Below are 22,588 nucleotides of genomic sequence, written 5' to 3'. Positions count from 1 at the left end.
GCCTTGTTGATGCCAGAGGTCAGAAGAGAATGACCAGACTGGTTTGAGCCAAAATTGGACAATAGAAAATTGGAAAAATATTGTCTGGTCTGGTGAGTCTCGATTTCTGCTGCAACATTTGGATAGTAGGGTCAGAATTTGACGTCAACAACAAGAAAGCATGGATTCATCCTGCCTTGAATCAATAGTTCAAGCTGGGTGGTGTAATAATGTGGGGAATATTTTCTTGGCACACTTTGGACCTATTAGTGCCGATTGAGCATCGTGTCACCACCACAGCTTACCTGAGTATTGTTGTTGACCATGTCCATTCCTTTATAGCTACAGTGTACCCATTGTCTGATGACTAGTTCCAGCAAGATTACGTGCCATATCATAAAGCGTGAATCATCTCATCGTTTCCTGACCATGACAATGAGTTTACTGTACTTAAATGGCCTCCACAGTCACCAGATCCCAATCCAGTAGAGAACCTTTGGGATGTGGTGGAGCTGAAAATTCACATTTTGGGTGTGCAGCTGACAAATCTGCAGCAACTGTGTCATGTCAAAATGGAACAAAATCTCTGAGGAATATTTCCAGTATCATGTTGAATCTTTGCTACGAAGGATTAAGGCAGTTCTGAACGCAAAAGGGGGTCCAACCTGGTACTAGTAAGGTGTCCCTAATAAAATGACCAGTGAGTGTGTGTAAAAATTTACTTTTGATGGAAAACCTGAATCTGTAGTATTTAGTGTCACATTATCTTTAAGAAAATTGTGCTTCAGAAATCTTTTTTTTTTTGCTAATAAACAACTTTTAAAATAAATGATAAGAAATTGTGAGTTTTTTCAGCGACACGGTAGCGCAGTGGGTAGTACGTTCGCCTCACAACAAGAAGGTTACTAGATGGAGCCTCGGCTGGGTCAGTTGGCGTTTTTGCATGGTTTGCATGTTCTCCCCGTGTTTGCGTGGGTTTCCTCCAGGTGCTCCGGTTTCCCCCACAGTCCAAAGACATGTGGTACAAGGGAATTGGTTAAGTTAAATTGTCCATAGTGCATGTGTGTGAATGAGTGTGTGTGGATGTTTCCCAGTGATGGATTGTGGGTGGAAGCGCATGGATGCCTGCACGTGCAAAACGTGCTGGATAAGTTGGCGGTTCATTCCGCTGTGGCGACCCTGGAGTGACTAAGCCGAAAGAAAATGAATGAATGAATGAATGAATGAATAAATGTGCGTTTTTTCAACATTCTCTAATAATGAACAGAACACCAGTGAATTCTGTTTTTAAAACAGCAACATTTTGAAATATTTTAAATGCCTTTATTGTGTATTTTAATCTCACCGACCTAACACTTACATATACAGTACATGAAAATCTATTTTTATATTCCACAAGGAAACAACACTTGCTGTCACTGCTTAAAATCCTATCCCTATTCCCTATCAGTCACCGCTGAACCAAATCAAATCTGTCCAAGACACATGTTATGTTGACACACATTCATCTAAATCCATTCAACCTCCAATGACACAGGGCAATGACACACAGCGGCTTTCATTATCGATACACAGGAAATGAATGGAGTGTGCTGCTGGAGCAGGACTGTATACCTGAGCAGTCCAGTGAGAGAAGTAAGTTGAGCTCCGGCAGACAGCAGAGTGAATTCCCAGAGCCACAGAGAGCAGCTCCCTCCCAGCTGTCATTAGACTCCTCTTGCAGAGCAAACACAGGCAAAAGCAGCCTCCAAAAAATCTCCCTGGACGAGCCTTTTCCAACTATATCATCATTAAATGCTCTTTTCTACCGTAAATGGCAGATTTAATTGTGCAACTTAATGGCGGAAAGAGAAATGGAAGCTATAGTCGAAGTAGGTGGCGTAGTTCAGGTTGGAGTTGACCTCAGCGGCAGCAGATGAAAATGTCACCTTTAGTACGGGACGGGTCCCGCTGTACGGTGTGTGTGCGGTGACACTGTTCCACTCCATTGCTGTTCAGGGCACTCAAGAGTTGTTGCCTGCTGACCCAGAGAAGCCCATTTATTCCTGCTGCAGTGCTGGACGGTGTCACACACACATACACACACACACTCGAGTGCAGTAGACACATGTGAATGCAAATGAGAGCTTTTAACTCATGTTCAACTTCATAAGTAATCAAAAAAACAGCAATTACATTCTTCTTAGCCTTGGGAAGCACAATGCATGCTTGTGACTGCAGTGATAACAATTGCAGTTGTTATCTGTGCGCTAAGTATAGTGTGCCAACCACCGTATCAGAACGCCACAAATAAGCACTCTATAGCTGCAACAAGGGCTTTCGGGTGACTCCCTAAACAACAACCCTGGTCTCTCTGGTCTCTGCTGAGACCGTGGAAAGCCATTGAGAGTTCTGAGGGCACGTGGGAGGTCACTGGAGCTTTTTTACACACTAGTGTAGAGTGTGGGATGTGGTGTGACTTACATCAGACATTTCTTGTTTCAGTTTGACACTGCTGTAATCTGTTCAGTTACGCCATATGCCAAATGTATCAAAATCTCAGTATGGTTTAGAGTAATCATTGAATGCTGTTGCTCATGGAGGCTATTTAAATAAATGCACTAGGTGTTTGAAGCATGTCACTGAATTCATGAGCAGCTCACAATCCGGTGTTTTCAGTGTCTTGGTTCACAGCAAATGATGCTCCGCACGAAATCTTGAAATGGAAGCATCTGCTCTGAGTTTGGGTTGTTTATAACGTGTGTTTGGAAACTCAACATGAACAGGCATCTTCCCATACTTGTAATGAGAAGCGCTTGTAAAGCAGCTGTTGTGAACAAAAGATAAGTTTTAGTGTTCCAAAGAGTATTGGTTTACGTTTGAAAAAGAAATAAACTAAGATAACAGATAGTAAATTAACAATGAAGTCATATTTGGGCCTTTGTGATATTTATTGCCATTATTTATATTTAATGTAGTTTATGTATGAGCTGACATTATTGAGAGATTTTTAATATTGTCTGTGTAAAGACTATTAGGTTGCATTTACACTGCATATCTTGATGGTCAATTCCAATTTTGTGACTGTATCCAATTTTTTTTGATGACCAGCTTACATTATCTTTTAAAAGTGACTCGTGTCCAATTGTCTGCATTTACACAGCACACAGCAAATGGCACAATGACCAGGAATAAAAGAGCGGGCGCTGATAATAAAAGAGCGTCCTTTTCTAAATTACTGTATTTAATGAGTTTGCAGATTTATTTATTTATTTTATTTATTTATTTTTTTCGACAAGTTGTTTTACTACAGTTTATGACACATGTGTGTGCTTGTGATGTATGCAGTTTATATTGGTTATGTGGCGAATGTTAAGCTCTCTCTCTCTCTCTCTCTCTCTCTCTCTCTCTCTCTCTCTCTCTCTCTCTCTCTCTCTCATTAACTTGCTTTAATAGTTGTGCTACATGACAATATAAAAGCTTTTTTAGTCCTGGTGTATGAGATTTAAGGTTTGGAACTCTGCTAAAGTCTGTTCTGAAATGAAACCGTCAGAGTTGACGTCATTCGCTACAGTTTTTAATAATGCGTGACTCGTATTGACAGGTGACAATCCGATCTACCTGCTTACACTGCAGAGGACACAGCTCCAATTCATATTAGACAAATTTCCACATATGAACAAGGCCTGAATCTGATTTGAGTAAATCAGAATCCATGTGATTTTAGAACGCCGTTAAAATTACGCTTTAAATTAATTAAGCTAATAAAGCAATAAAATATCCTTCTATCGGTCTGTGTTTTTTTTTTCTACAAAATTTGTTATAGTTCCATAATTTCTGACAAGCAACGGTTTAATTTTCTTGATTATCAGCATATGAATGCCACTGTCACATGTGATGCTGGTTGTATGCAACAGTGCAACAAATAAGAAGTTAATATAGAGTAAGTTTAAGATACTTTTTCCAGTTTTGACAATAAAAACAGATCCAAACAAAGTCAGATCAGTAACATTGTGCATCTAAGAGCAACACTGCCATGTTTCATTGCTTAAGGAATCTGTTTTTGGACAAACCGAGTGAACCAATCATTCAATTATTCATTTGTCAAGACGTTAATATTAGGTTAGATTAAGGTTGTGACGTCAGGTGACCAAAATTCAATGTTTAGCCAGGGTTTAAGGACAATTTAATTTTGATGTCCAATAACGATGTCAAAATATTGTTGATATTTGTTTGATTTATGTTGTGTTGGAAAGTGACCAAAATCCAATTCTGATAGATGTCAAAGTGATAATGTCCACACAACTTCAAGACGTGACATGATTAGATGTTGACATTTGGTTGATTTTAGGTTGGACATTGGACATTGACAATGGCCTGATGTTGGGTTCTGAAGTCAATCCAATTTTCATTTCCAAACTAAATCCAACATCCCCGCAATGTTGGGGTACGTTGGGATACAATGTCAATATGACATCATATTGATGTCCTGTGCCTGCAGGGTTGTTTAATTTTCAAATGAATCAGTTGAGAATCATGAAAGATACACTCATAACACTGGGACTTGCTGTCATATACAGATGTCTTTTTACGTGAAGTGTTAACTTCTATGCTTAGTAATAGCACAATAAAATATCTTTGAAAATACTTAGAAGCACCTAGAGTGACCAAAGTGTGAGAAAGTGAAGTTATGAGTCATGTTTTTTGGAGTTTTTTTTTTTTTTTTGCTCCAAACTTCTCTTTGTTCCCTCCAACTTGTGGCAGTCTTTGATAAGGTCATTCTATCCCAGCCATCCAGTAATTATATTAGCATTTCTCTTCTAATTGTACAGCAGGAATAAGAATGCTGACCTTTTCACAACTTTCCAGCATATCAGGTAGTAGCTGGGGTACTAATTCTGCTCTGCCATCATGTCTTCCATGTTTTATCTCTCACTTCTCTCTCAGTCTGTCCTCTTTTTTTTGCTGCCAGCGCACTGGGCCGTCTTGTATACCATTGGGTATTGTGGCTTCTTAGAATTTCAAGATACCAGAGAATCGAAGCAAATGAGGATGCAAGTAAAAATAAATCTGTGCTCCCATAAAAAGAGGAAATGGGCAATATGTGTGGGTGAAAAGTGTTGAGTAATGCAATTACGTGACCGGAATCTTGAGGAATTCCATGTTGTGGGTCGTGGTGAGACAAACTAGATGATGAAGTTCGACCATGCACTTTAAGTGCACTTGCATATGTGCACATGTTTGTGTGTTTCACCTCAGAAAAATTACAAGGTCTGGCTTGTCAGTCAAAGGCTGTCCTTAGGGAAGGGAGTCAACAGAGAAAACAAGCCACATGGGCCTGTAATGTTCTCTGGCATCGGAGGTGGTGCCTCTTATTTCAAATATAGAGACCAGGGGTGACATATCATTGAAATCAGCATGTCAGCTTCAATAATCTCGATAACAAATGGCGGGAGGTTCATGTGGTCCAGAGAAAGTCTCTGCCATAGCACCAGCTGGCAGAGTGACCCAAGCCCCCTGGCTCCGGCACTTCGGCTTCCCAGCAAAGAGCACTCAGGCCTGGGAGACAGGCAGCGGTCCCTCCCTCCTGTCCGGCTGGATCAGCTATCACAGGACACAGAGGAAGCCCCGGGTCCACAGTTCACTGCTGGATTCTGAGCTTTCAGGTACCCAGAGGGCAGGACCAGCCAGCTGGGACTGAGCCGGTGTGACCTTGTAATTAGACTGATCTCTATGCATTTGTCTCTCACACTCATTCACGACATGAGCATCACCTGTGATAATTGGCCCTTTTACATTCTGTTCAAAGTCAGCTATCAAAGCAATTAAGGCAAAACAAGCTAGAAAAAACTGTTCATACTTTCAAAAGAAGTACTCTGATGCTATGTGATTCCCTAACCGAGTGAAATGTCTATGGAGACAGAATATTAACAGACAAAAACAATGTGTGTGAGTGTGTTTATTTTTTTTTTCTGTTCACATGGCAAGTTATATTTTATCTGACATCATTTATTAAATCATTATCAACAATCAAAATAATTAAAATCGAATATTCATTCATTCATTCATTTTCTTTTTGGCTTTTTCCCTTTATTAATCAGGGGTCGCCACAGCAGAATGAACTGTTCACACAACGGATGCCCTCCAACTGCAACCCAACACTGGGAATTCTGCCTAGGGTGGCAGAATAATGAGGGTGGCATCCATCCACCCATCATCTGCGAATCACGCAACCCTCCCCTTGAGTTTGTCCAAGACGACTTCACCCCCACTCTTTACTTTGTGAACCCGTCACTACCTTTTTCACTTTCAGGTTGAGGGTGGCATGATCGTCGTTTGCCTAGAGCGCCAGTTCAGCTTTTTTCGGTCCTGGATCACCCATACACTCTTACATTCACACATACACCGACCAGTTTAGCTTATTCAATTCACCTGTACCACATGTCTTTAGACTGTGGGGAAACCATAGAAGCTGATGAAAACCCACACAAACACAGGGAAAACATGCAAACTCCACACAGAAATGCCAACTGACCCAGTCGGGGCTCGAACCAGCGACCTTCTTGCTGTGAGGCGATCATGCTACCCATTACATCCCTGTGACACCCCTAAAATAGAATCTTTTTGACAAAAAATTATTCATTCATTCGTTCATTCATTCATTTTCTTTTCAGCTAAGTCTCTTTATTAATCAGCGGTCACCACAGCAGAATGAACCGCCAACTTTTCCAGCATATGTTTTACCTAGCTGATGCCCTTCCAGCTGCAACCCATCACTGGGAAACATCCATACACTCTTACATTCACATACAGTTCATCCAATTCACCTATAGCGCATGTCTTTGGACTGTGGGGGAAACCCACGCGAACACGAGGAGAACATGCTAACCCAGACCCAGCCAAGCCTCGAACCTGCAAGCTTCTTGCTGTGAGGTGCTCATGCTACCCACTGCGCCACCGTGACACCCTGACAAAACATTATTTACAACATTATTTATATTTGTAATAAGAAATATATTTATTTAAATAATAATTATATAGGCAGCAAAGCAGTTTACTATATATTTTACTATATATATTTTATTATAATATCTATTATACTATATATTTTCTTATATTTAGTTTCTCGAATGGATAATGGGGCCAATGGTCTTGACGGGAAAAGAAATCAATGACCAGATTTTTCTGGATATAAAGATCATGTGCATTACTAAAAAATTTTTTTCATTCTGTGTTGTTTATGTTCCTCCACCACGATGAATAACTGAAGGGAGGTGGGTGGAGTTTTCATTGTTTAGAGCATTTCATTGTTGTTGTCATCAAACATGAATTACAGACAGAAAACCACCCACACTATTTCCCCTTACAAACCTACAGATATACTCTAATGCAGTTAAACCAAAAACAAAACTCCCTTTGCTTCAAATAATCCACTTTAGTTGCAATTACAGCCTATCATTTAAGGACACCCAATATCAGAGAAGGGCACTCCATCTTTTTTTTGTACTGAAGCCTTTTTTTCCACCCTCTGGTTTTTAAAACATGTTTTCATCATTAAAGAATAATGGTGTTCTTTCAGAACCTTTTAGGAGCGAGAGTGAAAGAGTCTGATCAGATGGAAGGATGCGCATCCCTTTTTTCTCAGACTAAAAATAAAAAAATAAGAGTGATGAAAGATGGAGAGCGCGAGGCTCGGCACTCCTAAACATGTGACATGCGAAAGCAAAAGTAAGCCAAAGCAAGGGCGGGCGACACTCCACCCAGCAGTGAAATCATCAAACTTTTAATGACTTGGGTAATTACCCCTAGTGAGCCTGCTTAATGGCGTACAGCGGACGTCGTTAGGCACAGAGGTCCAAACGCACACACTCGCACACGAACGCAGCTGTGAGAAAGCATGGCGACTGTATGGAAACAAACCCAAAATGTACCTGATGAAATTGTGCGCGACAATTTCTCTCTCTCGGTTTAACAAGGAGTTTTCCAGTGCGTGATTTTGCAGAACTCTTCCCTTGAGTCTTTACTCTAGTGTTCGCCATAATACTTCCCATTCTCTGCGAATCAAAGAGCTGTCACAACACAATCAAAGCTACAATGGAATGATGCTGTTTTCACACTGACAGGCAGCTCTCATTAGGGTCCTTTGAGACCATCGCCATAATTATAAGTTTTCTAGTAGGGGAGTAATTCAAAAGCATGTTACTACCACCATCAGACACGCTGCAAATGAGACAGGTGTACGACATCATCAGGACAAATAATTACAGCCTTGAAGAGCCGTAGAGGAAATCAGAGCCTGCGCTGAGTGGACGATGGACAGGTGGAGAGCGAGAGGGAGGTGTTAGGGGGGTTCAGGATCATTCTGTCCTCCTGCGCTATTATGGCAGTCGTCCCCCTTACACAGCTTTGCAATTAGCATGTCAGCCTGAGCTGTTCAGTGAGCCTCACCAAATCCTCTCCTCTTCTTCGTCTTCTCCATTCGCTGTCATTCCTTCCTCCTCCTACAGGCCGCACTTAAGGGGCTTTTGGTGGAAAGCTCCAGAAGGACGAGGCTGCATGCATGACAGGACCTCCAGCTCGTCCATATTTCATAGAGTGCGAGCGTGCTGCCGAGTGAGAGCTGAGATGCTCTGCCTTCATTCTCATAAAATAATGCATTCATACTTCTTTCTTCCACTGACGGGACTCAATCAATGCCTAAATCGACGTTGGTTAAGTCTTCGGTCCTTTTCCTGGCAAGTTTTATGACGAATCAATTGAAAAATGGGATTCGAGGCTCACCAAGAGCTTCCAAAACCCTTGGGGGTGAATAATATTGCACAATAAACATCCCGCGGCTTGCCTCTCAACCTATTGTTTTGACAGAAACCACAATCACGGACCTCACGAAGCCTGCTATTCTCTTCTAAATAAATCCTGATAGGTCAACAGGCTTTCCAAAAAGCTTCTCATAATGATACGAGACGCCCCTGCTGAAGCCTGTGCTGCATGCAGTACCGCCACTGTATTTAATTAGGCCACTTAAGGCATTCTCTCATTCTAATGCAATGAATAAAGATAGCTCCCGGCACAGCCGCGCAGATAAGGATTTTAATTGTCTTCTTTCAGAGGACCCAGTATGCTAATGGCCATCTCCCCAGGGTGAGGAGAGCACCCTAGAGCGAGCAGGAGACTGGGTTCATGCTAGTGGGGGAAAAGAACTTTGTTCGAATGCACGCAAAAGCTTTATTACGGGCTTTAGGTCTTACATCTTTCTCCGTTTGTCAGCGGGAACTCTCTACAGAGCAAGTCGACCACACTCACGGCCGAGCCTGTGTGCCACTGATAACCGCTCTCTCTGATGAGCACCATGAAATTTGGATTCTGACGGACAAGAATGCTATTAATTACCGTGCAGTGTATTGTCTCTCAAGCTTGCATGTATGCGGCACGAAGAAAGGAAGCATAGGCATTGTTATGCGTTAAGTTGCGAATCGCTGAAATAATTCTTAGAAGGATCACCCAAAATTATTTACTCGCTCTCAAGTCCTTTCAAACCTTTTTTTCTTTGAAACACAAAATATTTTATTGTAAGGACCGTTTCGGCTGTTTTCGTCCTTATAGGCCTTTTTCTTCGTTGCTGCATGGAGGACAACATAGTGAGACCATTGTCTTCCGGTAGGATGCTTAGAACTCCGTTTACAGCGTTTACAATTAGTAAATCTTGATCAAAAAATGGTTGTCAATACCATTTTGAGCGGCTTACAGAGTGTTTTTGTCATCTTAAATCTGTTATGCTTCTATAAGATGCAGTTCAAGCACTTCATTCCTGCTTATTCAGTGTCTCCCATCAGATCAGATGCTGAAATCCAGCATCATGTTCTCAACCTGTCAGCTGTTATATTGTACCCAGCAGCTCTTCAATACACACACACAAGAAATAGATCACTGCATCATAGAGCAAACCATATTACTGGCATGAAACTTAACAAGTATGTAACGTTAAGCCATGCAATTTTCAAAAAATAAAAGTATGTTACTGATACTCTGCTGGCTGATTTGCATGTTGATTCTAATTGGAAGCCGTTTATGTTTCATTTAGTTGTATTTACAATGGTATGTGTTTTTCTGTAAATTGGAAATGCCACTTTATTTTCACTTTGTGCCACTCTTTTAATCAATGTGTTAGTGGGACAGTACGTGTGTGCCAAACATTTTGGTGAATTACATTTATTAAGGTTAGTTATATATTTGAAAAAAAGTAAATAACTACTGTAAATAACTGCGATGACGAGGCTCCATTTAAATGGCACACGATGCAACAGCAGTATTACTTCAAAGATGTTAAAAGCAAGTAAAAGCGACTAAAGGCGGATTTATGCTTCTGCGTCAAGCACACACGTATGCTCCGGCACAGCCTGCGAGTGGTCGCATAGCCCTTGCCATTTCCATCGCCGATGCTGACGCACACCTCCCAAAAAATGTAAGTACACGTCACAACATGTCATTGCTACCAAGCTGACCATTAACGAGTATAGGCAGGACCGAAAGCCACGCGAACCAGTTGGAGCGAGTGTTTACAAATGTCGAGTCCGTGAAGGAGCTCCAGATTGAAAGTTTTGATTTGTGTTTACCTCATGATTAAAGTTGTTGCACTTCCGCCAGTTCCCACCGATCACTCGACGCAAAAGTATATATCAGGCTTAAGGCCAAATCACAATTCTTTTTTTGTACCCCTTCCCCTTGGCCCCTGAAATAGAGTGTGAAGGGGAAGGGTTTCAAAATAAACTACTAAATTCAACTACTGTAGTTTGCCCAGTTGCGTTAGTTTTTTGGTATTTATCTTCAGGAAATCACTGAAGGCATTATAATATGTTATCATAACAATGTAATGTGGCAATGATCATAATTATACTGTGCATTTACACCATGGCCATTCACCTACATTTGTAAATACAAGAAAACAGCATTAACATTATACCAGACAATATAAAAACGCCATTACCATCCACTAAATGACACATCGAGTGTCATTGAGTGTCATATGTGAAAGTATGTTGTTGGACTACTATACAGGAGTTATTATTATGGATTATAGATGGTGAAATTTTGCAGCTTTTATATTAGCTTCTTTTTTTTTTTTAAATCATGTCAGTGAAACAAACGATTTATAAATGTATTAAAACATATACTTGTTTGTTGCTAAAAAAAAAAATCATAATAATGACAAAAAAATACTAATTTGTGCATCTCCTGACTTCCGTATGCAGCCATTTTACCACTGTAGCTGGTGTATTCTGGGAAATTTTTGTACCCCTTGGTTTCAAGTCAAGGGCTATCGAGGGCAAAATGAGGGGTAGGGGCAAGCGCAAAGGCTAAGTGGTAGAATTGGGGTTGGGCCTAAAATGATCATTTCAAAGCTGTCCGAATGACTGTTTATACGCACCTATTTTGCGTTCCAAGTAAAAGGTGTATAAATAAAAGTGGTTGAGTCCAGAACAGCACTGGACAGAAAGGACTTCAAGTGTATGGACACAAGTGCGTTCTTAAACATTAAGAATGATCTCACTTCTCATTCACAATACTTTTCTGATCAAGTCCCTTCTTTCCCGCACTTTGCCTATATTATCAATTCCCTGTTCTGTCACAAAAATGAATCTTTCCCAATAAAGACAAAAATATCAGATTAAGATGGGATGACTGAAATATATCCAATTTTATAGCAACTTTCTAATTTCTTTCCCCTTCTTTCGCTTTTTTTTTTCTTTTCTTTTCTTTTTGCTGATGTTGTAGGCTGGGGCAGATAGTGCAGATGCTGATGTTTCTAGTAGACATCTTCTCTTTGCCTGCCTTCCTATTTGGATCCCACCCAGGACCTGGTGTTATGCTGATAATTGGCCTGTCCTGTAAATTCGAGTTTCTCACTTGGCTGAACTGCTACCTCCACAGTAACTGTCAGAGAGGTGGGAGGAGAGCTGGGGGCAAGGAGGGAGGAGGGCACGGGCTGTTATGTTATCACCCTCAGGAGAGTGAGCAAAACCTCAATTAGCTTTCCGTGAGCATGGCAAGAAAAGTTATTTCACCGACGAGACAGTGCAAATGATATTTTGAGCGGGTGTGAATGGGTGCATCAAGTCTAGCTGGAGAGACGTGGACCGATGCATTCTTGGGTCATAATCAGATCTTTAAAAATGACAAATGGAGTGACTTCCCCTTTTAAACGGACATTAGACATGCCATGTATGTTTGAGCGGAACTGTGTGTGCCCCACATCTGTTTTGTACATGTATTTCCCCTTCTCTAAGACGACGCTGTCAGAGAAAGTGACCAGACAGGGCTGCGTTATGTTATTTATATTTAGCGTGAGTAGACAAGGGTGAATACCAGTCTGTCTCAGTCGCTGGCCAGATCATTGGCACTTTTCTGAGGAAAGGACAGGAAAAGAGAGAGAGAGAGAGAGAGAGAGAGAGAGAGAGAGAAAAAGAGAGAGAAGCAGAAATAGGGAGATGGAGAAAGAGAGAAGGGCACAGCACGTCTCACTGTCCCTCCTTGTAATGAGAGGGTGCCGTGGTGCAGTGGCTGCTCCTAATTACTACCAAGCAGCTGCAACCACAGGGAGCGATGCAATGGGCCCTACTGGGTCCCGGCACAAGCCCACTAGTGTGAAGAGAATGAGAGAGAGGGGAAGAAGGGAGAGGCCACAGTCGCCCCAAATCACCCCGGTCACCCTGTGCTCTGTTTGTGCCTCTGCCACACTGACTGGCTCACACCAGCTCTGTCTGCCTCATCAGCTTCTCCGGACCCAAATTGCAGGGTGGTGTGTGGGAGCCGCGTCTGTAAATATGGCTGGAAATGTGTCCCAGTCCCTTTTTATGGCTCTTGCTGTGTGTCTATCCAGGAATGCTGGGACAACATGTTTAGCCAATGAACAGATGGCCCAAACTAAGCAATAATCAAATGGGTCTTTCAGGCTTGCTGTGTTTGCTGTGTATGTATTCAAGAAGGGATGCATGTTCTATTGAATCTAACGCACAAAATATTCCTTTCATAACCTATATTGCTGTTTAGAAGCTTAGGGCCAGTAGGATTCTCAGCATTTATTTGATCATACATACGATGAAACTAATAATATATTGGCATATTTCCAAAAGAAAAATAAACATTTTAAAAAAATAGAAGCTAATTGTTTTAGTGTAATTTATTCATTTACTCATTGCTACAGCTTTCAATATCAAGTCACATTTGATTTATTTATATAGATTTTTACATTTTTATTTACTGGATGTTTGATTAAAAGAAGTTTAAAAACAACATTCATTCATTCATTTTGCTTCGGCTTAGTCCCTTTATTTTTTTGGTGAAGTTGTCGGGACTTGTGGAGTTGTCGGGACTTGTGGAGGTGCACATCGATGGATTTATTTTTCAGTGTTTAAAATTTCAGCAGTGAAAACTAAACCACATTGAACTAAACTAAACTGCACTTCAACTCTGAAATCTGGACTTTACTAGAACTATATAAGGCTGCTTTGACGCAATCTACATTGTAAAAGCGCTTTACAAATAAACATGAATTGAATTCAATTCAATTGAAAACTTCATCAGGAGTTGCACAGTGGAATGAACTGCCAAATTATCCAGCATATATTTTACACAGCGGATGCCCTTCCAGCTGCAATCCAGGTCTGGGAAACACCCATATATATAAACTAAACTGAACTTACTGTAAATATTATATATAATGCAAATCTAATAATTCATTCATTCATTCATTTTCTTATCGGCTTTATTAGTCCCTTTAATACTCAGGGGTCACCACAGAGGAATGAACCGCCAACTTATCCAGCATATGTTTTACACAGCGGTTGCCCTTCCAGCTGCAACCCATCACTGGGAAACATCCATACACACTCATTCACAAGCATTCACTACGGACAATTAAGCTTTCTCAATTCACCTATACCACATCTTTGGACTTGTAGGGGGAAACCGGAGCACCCAGGGGAAACCCACGTTAACACAGAGAGAACATGCAAACTCCACACAGAAATGCCAACTGACCCAGCCAAGGCTCGATCCAGTGACCCTCTAGCTGTAAAGCAATTCTGCTACCCACTGCACCATCGTGACGCTCCAATAAATTATTAGTGTAATTTCATAAATGTAATTGTTGCCAATCGTGTAAATGTTTTAATAATGTATAAATAAAAATGAAAATCATATACTGACCAAGCCCATAAATAGACAGAGAGTAACATTAATCAGTAACCTATTTGGAACTAGTAGATCATAATTTTCTCATTTTAAACATACGTACATATGATGTCCTAAAATGCTGTTGAGCAACCATCTTAATATTTTTTGAGAAACACATTTCTTACTGTGAGAAACACACTTATTGTGTAGATTATGTGTAAAACTATGTGTAGAAAAAAAAGTGGACTGACCTGCCGGTTCCTCTCATCCATGATCCGCGTGATCTGTATCTTCTTCCGTCCCATCTTGGCGTCCTGCTTGGTCTCTCTGACACCCCGAGAATATCAGAAAAACACGAGAGTTTGTCTGCCTTCACTCTCCTAGCACATTGTACTCCACTCTTTCTTCTCGAGTCTTTCTCTCTCACTCTCTTTCTGTCTGTGCCTCTTTCTCAAGGTGTCCACGACCTGTGAAACAGAAAGAGGGAAGGAAAGACAAGAAAGAAAGAAAGAAAGAAAGAGAGGCAGGAAGAAGAACAAAATGAGAGAAAACCTGTTATAGTAAATGTGAAAACTAAGGTCTGAGGTGCAGATGAAAGTGATTGAATGCAGTGTTCCACTGCCTGATACATGCAGGAAGGATATAAGACTGAGACCCACAATGATTTCTTATCTTCACACCTGCTTCTTTGCAACAGCTGGAGATCGGCCCACTCACATGACATTTATTATTAGGCTCAAAAACTAAAACACTTGATAGTGGATCTGTAATTGCAATGCTCATTCCACACTTTTGTTACATTATCTTTTATATTTTCCTCCAACATTTCCTTAATCTTTGACACTGCAAAAACTATTTTGTTAAAAGCCTGTTCACAAGAATGGTAACTATAAAGCTAATTACATCTATATTAGCATCCACATTAGCACATAATATTGCTCTGTTTATTACAAACACTGTCTGAAGACATGTTGATTTTTATTATTATTATTATTGTTGTTATTATTATTATTATTATTATTATTATTATTATTAAACCCTTTATTTTACCCGGAAAGACACATTAAGATTAAAAATCACTTTTACAAGAGTGTACTGGCCAAGATTAGGCAGTATATATGTTACATGGGTCTGAGAGACAACAAACAAAAACAATTAACAGTTAACATGAATCACACGTTTAAATTAGATTACATTAGTTTCTAAATATGTAATTATTTAGTAATAATAATGTCATGTAATCATAATGCAATGTTGATTTAAACTGCACTATTTGAACAGTATATATGTAGTTGACGTTAAAATCATTAGCCCTTCTGTTAAATTTATATTATTATTATTATTATTATTATTTTATTATTAATAATTATTAGTAATATAATTAAATATTTGCAAAGTGATGTTTACCAGACAAAAAGAATGTTCACACTGTATTTCCTATAGTTTTAAATAAATACATTTTATTTATTTTAATATGGCTGGGACAAAAGCAGTTTTTAATTGTTTCAAATAATTTTAAGGTCAGCATTATTATTCCCCTGTAGATTTTTTTTTTCAATTGCCTACAGAACAAACAACTGTTGTCAAAAGACTTGCTTAATTATTCTAACTTGCCTAGTTAACATGATAACCTAGTTAAGTCTTTTAATTGTACTTTAAGCTGAACATTAGTATACTAAATAGGTAGAAAAATATTATTTTACTGTCATCATGGCATAGACAAAGAAATTCGTTATTAAAATATTGTTGAAAAATGTGTTGAAAAATAAATCATAATAAATATTTTTAAGAGATTCAAAATTTCACAGGAGGGCAGATCACTTGGACCAACTGTATAAATATATAATGCAAATCTAATAATTCATTGATCCATTCGTTTTCTTTTCAGCTTAGTCCTTTTATTAATCAGGGGTTGCCACAGAGGAATGAACCGCCAACTTATCCAGCATATGTTTTACCCACCGGATGCCCAGCTGCAACCCAGTACTGGAAAACATCCATACACACTCATTCACACTCATACACTATGGCCAATTAAGTTTATTCAATTCACCTGTACTGCATGTCTTTGGATTGTGGGGGAAACCGGAGCTCAAAGACAAATCTAATAACACATCAAAATATTAAATTCCTAGTACCATGTGAAACAAACGATTTTACTTTTTAACTGTTGTTTATTTAGATAGAATACATTTCCAGTTTAAAGTTTTATTTTTACACATCATACCCTCCAAAAATACAAATTGTCAAACGTTCCATCTGAGCTTTCTCTAATATGCACACAATTGTAACAGAGCATCATAATGACATCCCTGCAGTTACACAGCTGATTGACAACTCTCTGACAGAGTCAGTTAACAGAGCGAAAGACAACAGCCTAATAAGTAAAGACGAAAAGCATGTGGATGCTTCCTGCTGACTTCAGGCTTAAAGAGCAGCAAGTCTTAGCAGGTAAGCCAATATGACACCAATAAGCGGGTCATAAAGTCATCTGTCTGGTTTGAGAATGCACACGGTGCATAATGTCTCTTCGGTCAACTCGTTCTGTTTTCTTTACTCCGTTTCCTCCTTCCCACATATCTCTCTGTCTGCATCTCTCAACCTAGGACACAATACCGGCGTCTCAGGAGACAGCAAGCAGACCTGATTCTCCCCTCTCACAACCCCTGCTGTTGCCAGCTCTCGCTCCTAAGATGATTAAGAGTGCACCCAGTCTTGGGCTGACATTAGTTTAAATCCTCTGGGCCAGATGAGGCAATTCACACGTGAGAGAGAGTGCGTGGAAGCCAAGTCAAGAAGGTTCAGAGCACAGCTTGCCCCCTGGGAGCCCGAATGTCGCCCCCGCTCCCTCTTCTGTCCCTGTCTCCCCTTGCTAACCTGCCCACAAAGAGCCGGCCAGCTCTCAGAGGAAGCATTCATCATCTCCGTCCAGCATGGACACAGATGAACACGTAAATAGAAAATGCCTATGTAACCACATCTCACATCTGAGAGACGCTGAGGGAGGGCAGAAACTCTCTCCTCCAGAGAGGCAGAAAGAGCACGCCGCTCTTTGTAGCCACACCATGCCAGCAAAAAGATGTGGAAGTTGATGACCAGGAGGCTGCGACTGACCCATAGGAAATAAACACTATAATTACTGGCTGAACAGAAACGGGTGTTTAGGTGTCTGCAGGTCTCTATTAGGAGTGAGATCACGCTGTCTGTCCACAGAAGGAAACTCTGACAACAGGCAGGCAAAATCAGACATTTCCCTATACCGCATGACACCGGGACTGTGAGACCAACACTGTTCTTTCTCAGCCACCATGACCCCCAGCAGGAAGGAAAAGCACTTGGCTTATCCTTCGACGTTTGTCCTCACGGCATGTGCTGCATATTGTGCGTTTTGGGCATATTCAAAACTTGCTGATGGAATTGTGTTTCGAAATGCTACAACAATGAGAGTTTTGCAGGTTGATTCGTGTTAGGCTAAAACTATGAAGACAAAAAAAAAAAGAGAGAGGGATTAACAATTTTTCAATGCACCAAGCTGTAAAATCACATTCCATTCACTGCCCATGAACAATTTCAAACTCCAGAGATTAAAACCAAACGTTTTCTTATTTGTTTGCTTTTTTTAATCAGTCGAACTGAAATGAAAACATTCGGATTAACCATCCCGAGCCTTACAAGCTCCTTGATTGAAAATTTACATGGTTGAAGTTGAGGGCTTTATTTGTGTTTGTGTGCGCATAACAATACTGTTCTGCTTATCCAAACATAGCACAACGTAATTACATGTATCCAGGCTTGTTGCTCTAAATCGTATTTGTGAGCTGTCATGCCGTCTCAGAGACTGCGGGTCCAGAAGCGTAATGCACTGTGTCATGACATTTCTGTCAACTTAACAGACATAGACAAGCTACGGTCCTGCAGCGCAGACTGACTGGGTGAAGCGCTGAATGACTTGTGTCACACTAGCCAGAACTCTATTACAGCACGAGTGTGTTTTGTTGATCTTGAGTCTCTGTTTATTTCCCTGAGATGGTCTGGCACACTGTTGGAGTGGTAGTGTCTTGAACAGAGATATAGCAGAGAGGATGTCATTTGGCCCTGATTCACGAGGCCTGCTTTGAATCTAATTGTTCATGAGCCTGGAGAGAATAAAATGACAACTTACAATAGAGTTATAGAACATTTATAGTTATAAAATGTATTCCACATACATATGCAAAACAGAGTTTTAAAGAAAATATTCCCACAGTTTATCATAATATTTCAGTATAATATTCAGTATAATAATTCAGTACACTTATTATTATTTTTTCTTTAAAATCATAGCATTTATTTTAATATACACTCAATGGCCACTTTATTAGGCACACCTGTCCAACTGCTTGTTAACACAAATTTCTAATCAGCCAATCATATGGCAGCAACTCAATGCATTTAGGCATGTAAACATGGTCAAGACAATCTGCCCAAGTTTAAACTGACTATCAGAATGGGAAAGAAAGGTGATTTAAGTGACTTTGAACCTGGCATTGTTGTTGGTGCCAGACAGGTTGTTTTTCAGAAACTTCTAATCTACTTGGATTTTCACGCACAACCATCTCCAGGGTTTACAGAGAATGCTCTGAAAAGAGAAAATATCCAGTGAGCGGCAGTTCTTTGGGCGCAAATGCCTTGTTGATGCCAGAGGTCACAGGAGAAAGGCCAGACAGCTTCGAGTTGATAGAGAGCCAACAGTAACTCAAATAACCACTCACTACAACCGAGATACGCAGAAGAGCATCTCTGAATGCACAACGTTTCGAATCATTAGCGAGTGGGCTCCAGCAGTAGAAGACCACACCAGGTGCCACTCCTGTCAGCTAAGAACAGCAAACTGAGGCTACAATTTGCACAGGCAAACATTAGAAAAACTTTGCCTGGTCTGATGAGACTCGATTTCTGCTGCCACATTCAGATGGTAGGGTCAGATTTTGGCATCAACAACATGAAAGCATGGATCAATCCTGCCTTGTATTAATGGTTCAAGGTGGTAGTGGTGGTGTAATGGTGAGAGGGATATTTTCTTGGGACACTTTGGACTCATTAATACCCATTAAGCATCATATCAACGCCACAGCGCCACATTGCTGCTGACCGTGTCCATTCCTTTATGACTACAGTGTACCCATGTTCTGATGGCTAATTTCAGCAGGATAATGCACCATATCATAAAGCATGAATCATTTCAGACTGGTTTCTTAAACATTAAAAAAAGTTCCTTATATGGCCTACACAGTCACCAGAACTCAATCCAATAGAGCACATTCGGAATGTGGTGGAACAGGACAATGACATCATGGATGTGCAGGCAACAAATCTGCAGCAACTGTGTGATGCTATCATGTCAATATGGACAAATATCTCTGAGAAATATTCCCAGTACTTGTTGAATCTATGCCACAAAGGATTAAGACAAGGCTATAACTTGTCATGGGTTTTGTTTTTGCCGCAATGTTTTTTTTTTTTTTGTATGCATTAACTACAATTTAATCAGATATTAATATTCCATATGCAGCCATTCCTCTGTGTCTTTTTTAAATATAAAAAATACACTGTAAAAATGTGTGATCAATTAGTCCCGACAGCAGGTTTTAAGGTCATTGTAACTTCTACAACTTACGTTAATCATGTTCTAACTTGATTTTATAAGTTACGCAAGCTGCTGTATGTCAGTTTAACATTAAATAAGTTCAAAGGACTCATAAGGTTAAATTAATTTAACCTAAAAATTTAAGGCAACCAGGATTTTTCAACTTTTACAGTATATGCAACATGCTAGAACAAATCTACATATATAGTATGGCTATGGAAGACTATTTTTAGTTTCAGGTTTTTTTTTTTTATTCAAATTTTTTAAGCATTGGTTTTGATGAAAAAAAAAACAGGTTTTATATTATTATGTTTTATTAAAAATATTGAGATAATGTTATGTTTATTCGTTGAAGGTCTGATAACATTTATTTCTGGTTTAAAATAAAAACAGTCAATTCAAAACTTTAGTTTTTTTCAGAAAAATCACAACTGGTAAGAGTAGCAAATATTTTATTTAATATGACTGAAAATAAGAGTTATTCCACTGCTATTAAAACGTGGTTATCAAGTTTTCTAAAAATGAATATAAAAAGAGTCAAATAATATGGCACCTTTCTTGCTATTTAAAGCAAAAACTAGGAATAAAATGACGTGAAGACCAATAAAATTTAAAATAAAATACGTCATTAATAGTTAGCATGATGTAATCATGGTGCATAAAATGTGCTATACATGTACAGCACTAAACTCGCTATTTAAATAAGATATTTAATAAAAAATATTTAGCAAAAACAACTTATTTGTGCTGCGATTTTGTATGCAATAACTACAATATAATCAGTTATTAATATTTCATAAGCAGCCTCCTGTGCCTCTTTTAAAATTAAACTATGAAACATGCTGGAAAAATCTACACATATGGCTATAGAAGATCATTTTCAGTTTGTCTTGATTTACTGGATTTACTTAATACATGGTATATAAAATATGTTATACATATACAGCATTGATTGTATGTATGAAGTACCTATACAGTATACAACTCACCTCACAGTCAAGGTCGCACTGGCTAACAAGTTAATAATAATCTAAAAAACAGATGTAAGTTATTGAGACGCTGGGAAAAAAGCAACTAGACTGATGGATGATGGTTCATTACAAAGCCTTGTTCTCCAATTATCTGGCTGTACTGACTCTGCTGATGATATACTGCACATGCCTTATCAGCCCTAGTCATATTTAACAGAAAGCAGCTATGTCAGTGTATCTGATAGGAACAATGTTTGTTTTACACATTTACAGTGAACTGGCATAATGTGCACGTGTGAGTAATCTCACCTCCAAGCAGCCCTACAGTTTCTAGCTTTCACAACAAATAGAGAGTTTCTTTGTAGGCTTTGTGGAGTTCTAGAAAGAAAAAAAGTGCCAAGAGCGTGATTATTTAATGCTGTCAATCACAATGCTAATGATATATAAACGGCTGCTTAAACCTCATTCCAATGACAACGCTTCTGGCATCCCTCAACCTCCTCCCTCACTTCACCTTTTTTCCCTATAATTAATCAGGTCCAGGAGAGTGTTACAGCACCAGCAGAATCACCTCACGTTCAAAGCTCTTCATTCCGGACAGCCAGAAAAACCTGTTTGGCTCTCAAATCACTGTTAAAGGACTAATTCACCCGGAAATGAACTTTATATTATGTTGTTCATGTGTAACTGTAATTTAAGCAGGACTGGGGTTTTCATAACGTTAAGCTCTTACTAGGGGCCTACATACATTCCTTTGGTTTGGTAAGAATGTGTTTAGTAAACAAATACAGTGTGTTAACCACGACAAGTCAGGGATTTTAAGTTTTGAAAACAAATGGATATTCATCCTTAAAACGTAAGATCGGTCTTTTTAGGTGATGCATGATCAAAATGTAAGTCTCTCTTTATATTAGGTGACCTGAACTACTATGTAGTTGCATTAAAAAATAAACATAAAGAGCATACTGTGTTTACAATACATCACAGAATACTTCTGGTGGACTTTAGGTGGGTTACGGGTAGGGTTAGGAACAGGTTTGGTGTTATGGGTAGGTTTAAAGGTGGGTTAAGGTGTAACGGATGGTCAACAGTGTAATTCCCAAGACAGGCTCATTCTGAATACCGTACCACTATATACATTTCTAAAGAGTACTAAATATGTTCTAGGAGCAATGTTTTTTTTTTTTTTTGCTGTTTCTGTTTAAGCGCATCTGGCAGACGCTGCTTTGTATGCTTCTCAAAAATCAAAGCTCTCAAATTTCTGCTGTTCTCGCGTAAATTCACCAGAGCCTGTTGTAAAAAGACTGACTGATTGACTAATTGACAATCCCACCCACCCCCTTCCTTAAACCCAACCGATACTGCTTTAAAAAGCACTGATTGACCAGCGCCCACCCACTTCCCTGAACCCAACTGACAGTGTTATGAAAAGCAACCCAGAAAAAAAAGCTCTCTTATATAGCAGGCTTTTACGCAGCGGATGTCCTTCCAGCCGCAACCCATCTCTGGGAAACATTCACACACACACACACACACACACACACACACACACGTGCACACTCATACACTATGGACAATTTAGCCTACCCAATTCACCTGTACCGCATGTCTTTGGACTGTGGGGGAAACCGGAGCACCCGGAGGAAACCCACGCGAATGCAGGGAGAACATGCAAACTCCTCACAGAAACCCCATCTGAGCCGAGGTTCGAACCAGCGACCCAGCGATCTTCTTGCTGTGAGGCGACAGCACTACCTACTGTGCCACTACGTCGCCACAGGAAATATATAATATTGAAAAAAGGGGTTATTTAAGTAGGAGTATAAAAAGTAAATGTTGTTTTGATGTTCTAGTTATAGCA

General features: G+C 39.7%; 1 protein-coding gene across 43 annotated transcripts in view; it reads right to left on the bottom strand.

Annotated features, from left to right (window-relative positions):
- mef2aa (myocyte enhancer factor 2aa) overlaps nt 1-22,588 on the bottom strand; it is a 169,736-nt gene that overhangs the window by 94,500 nt on the left and 52,648 nt on the right. For all 43 annotated transcript variants that reach the window (XM_087291526.1, XM_087291531.1, XM_087291535.1 and 40 more), the window contains 1 exon segment: nt 14,382-14,597. In XM_087291526.1, the coding sequence (XP_087147652.1) occupies nt 14,382-14,435 (54 nt within the window). In that variant the 5' untranslated portion in view covers nt 14,436-14,597.

This window comes from Danio rerio, chromosome 18 (assembly GCF_052040795.2).
Source record: "Danio rerio strain M-AB ecotype USA chromosome 18, GRCz13ab, whole genome shotgun sequence".
In the NCBI taxonomy this organism is placed as follows: domain Eukaryota; kingdom Metazoa; phylum Chordata; class Actinopteri; order Cypriniformes; family Danionidae; genus Danio; species Danio rerio.
The sequence above is the reverse complement of the archived record's forward strand: the minus strand, read 5'-3'. Positions and strand labels throughout refer to the sequence as shown.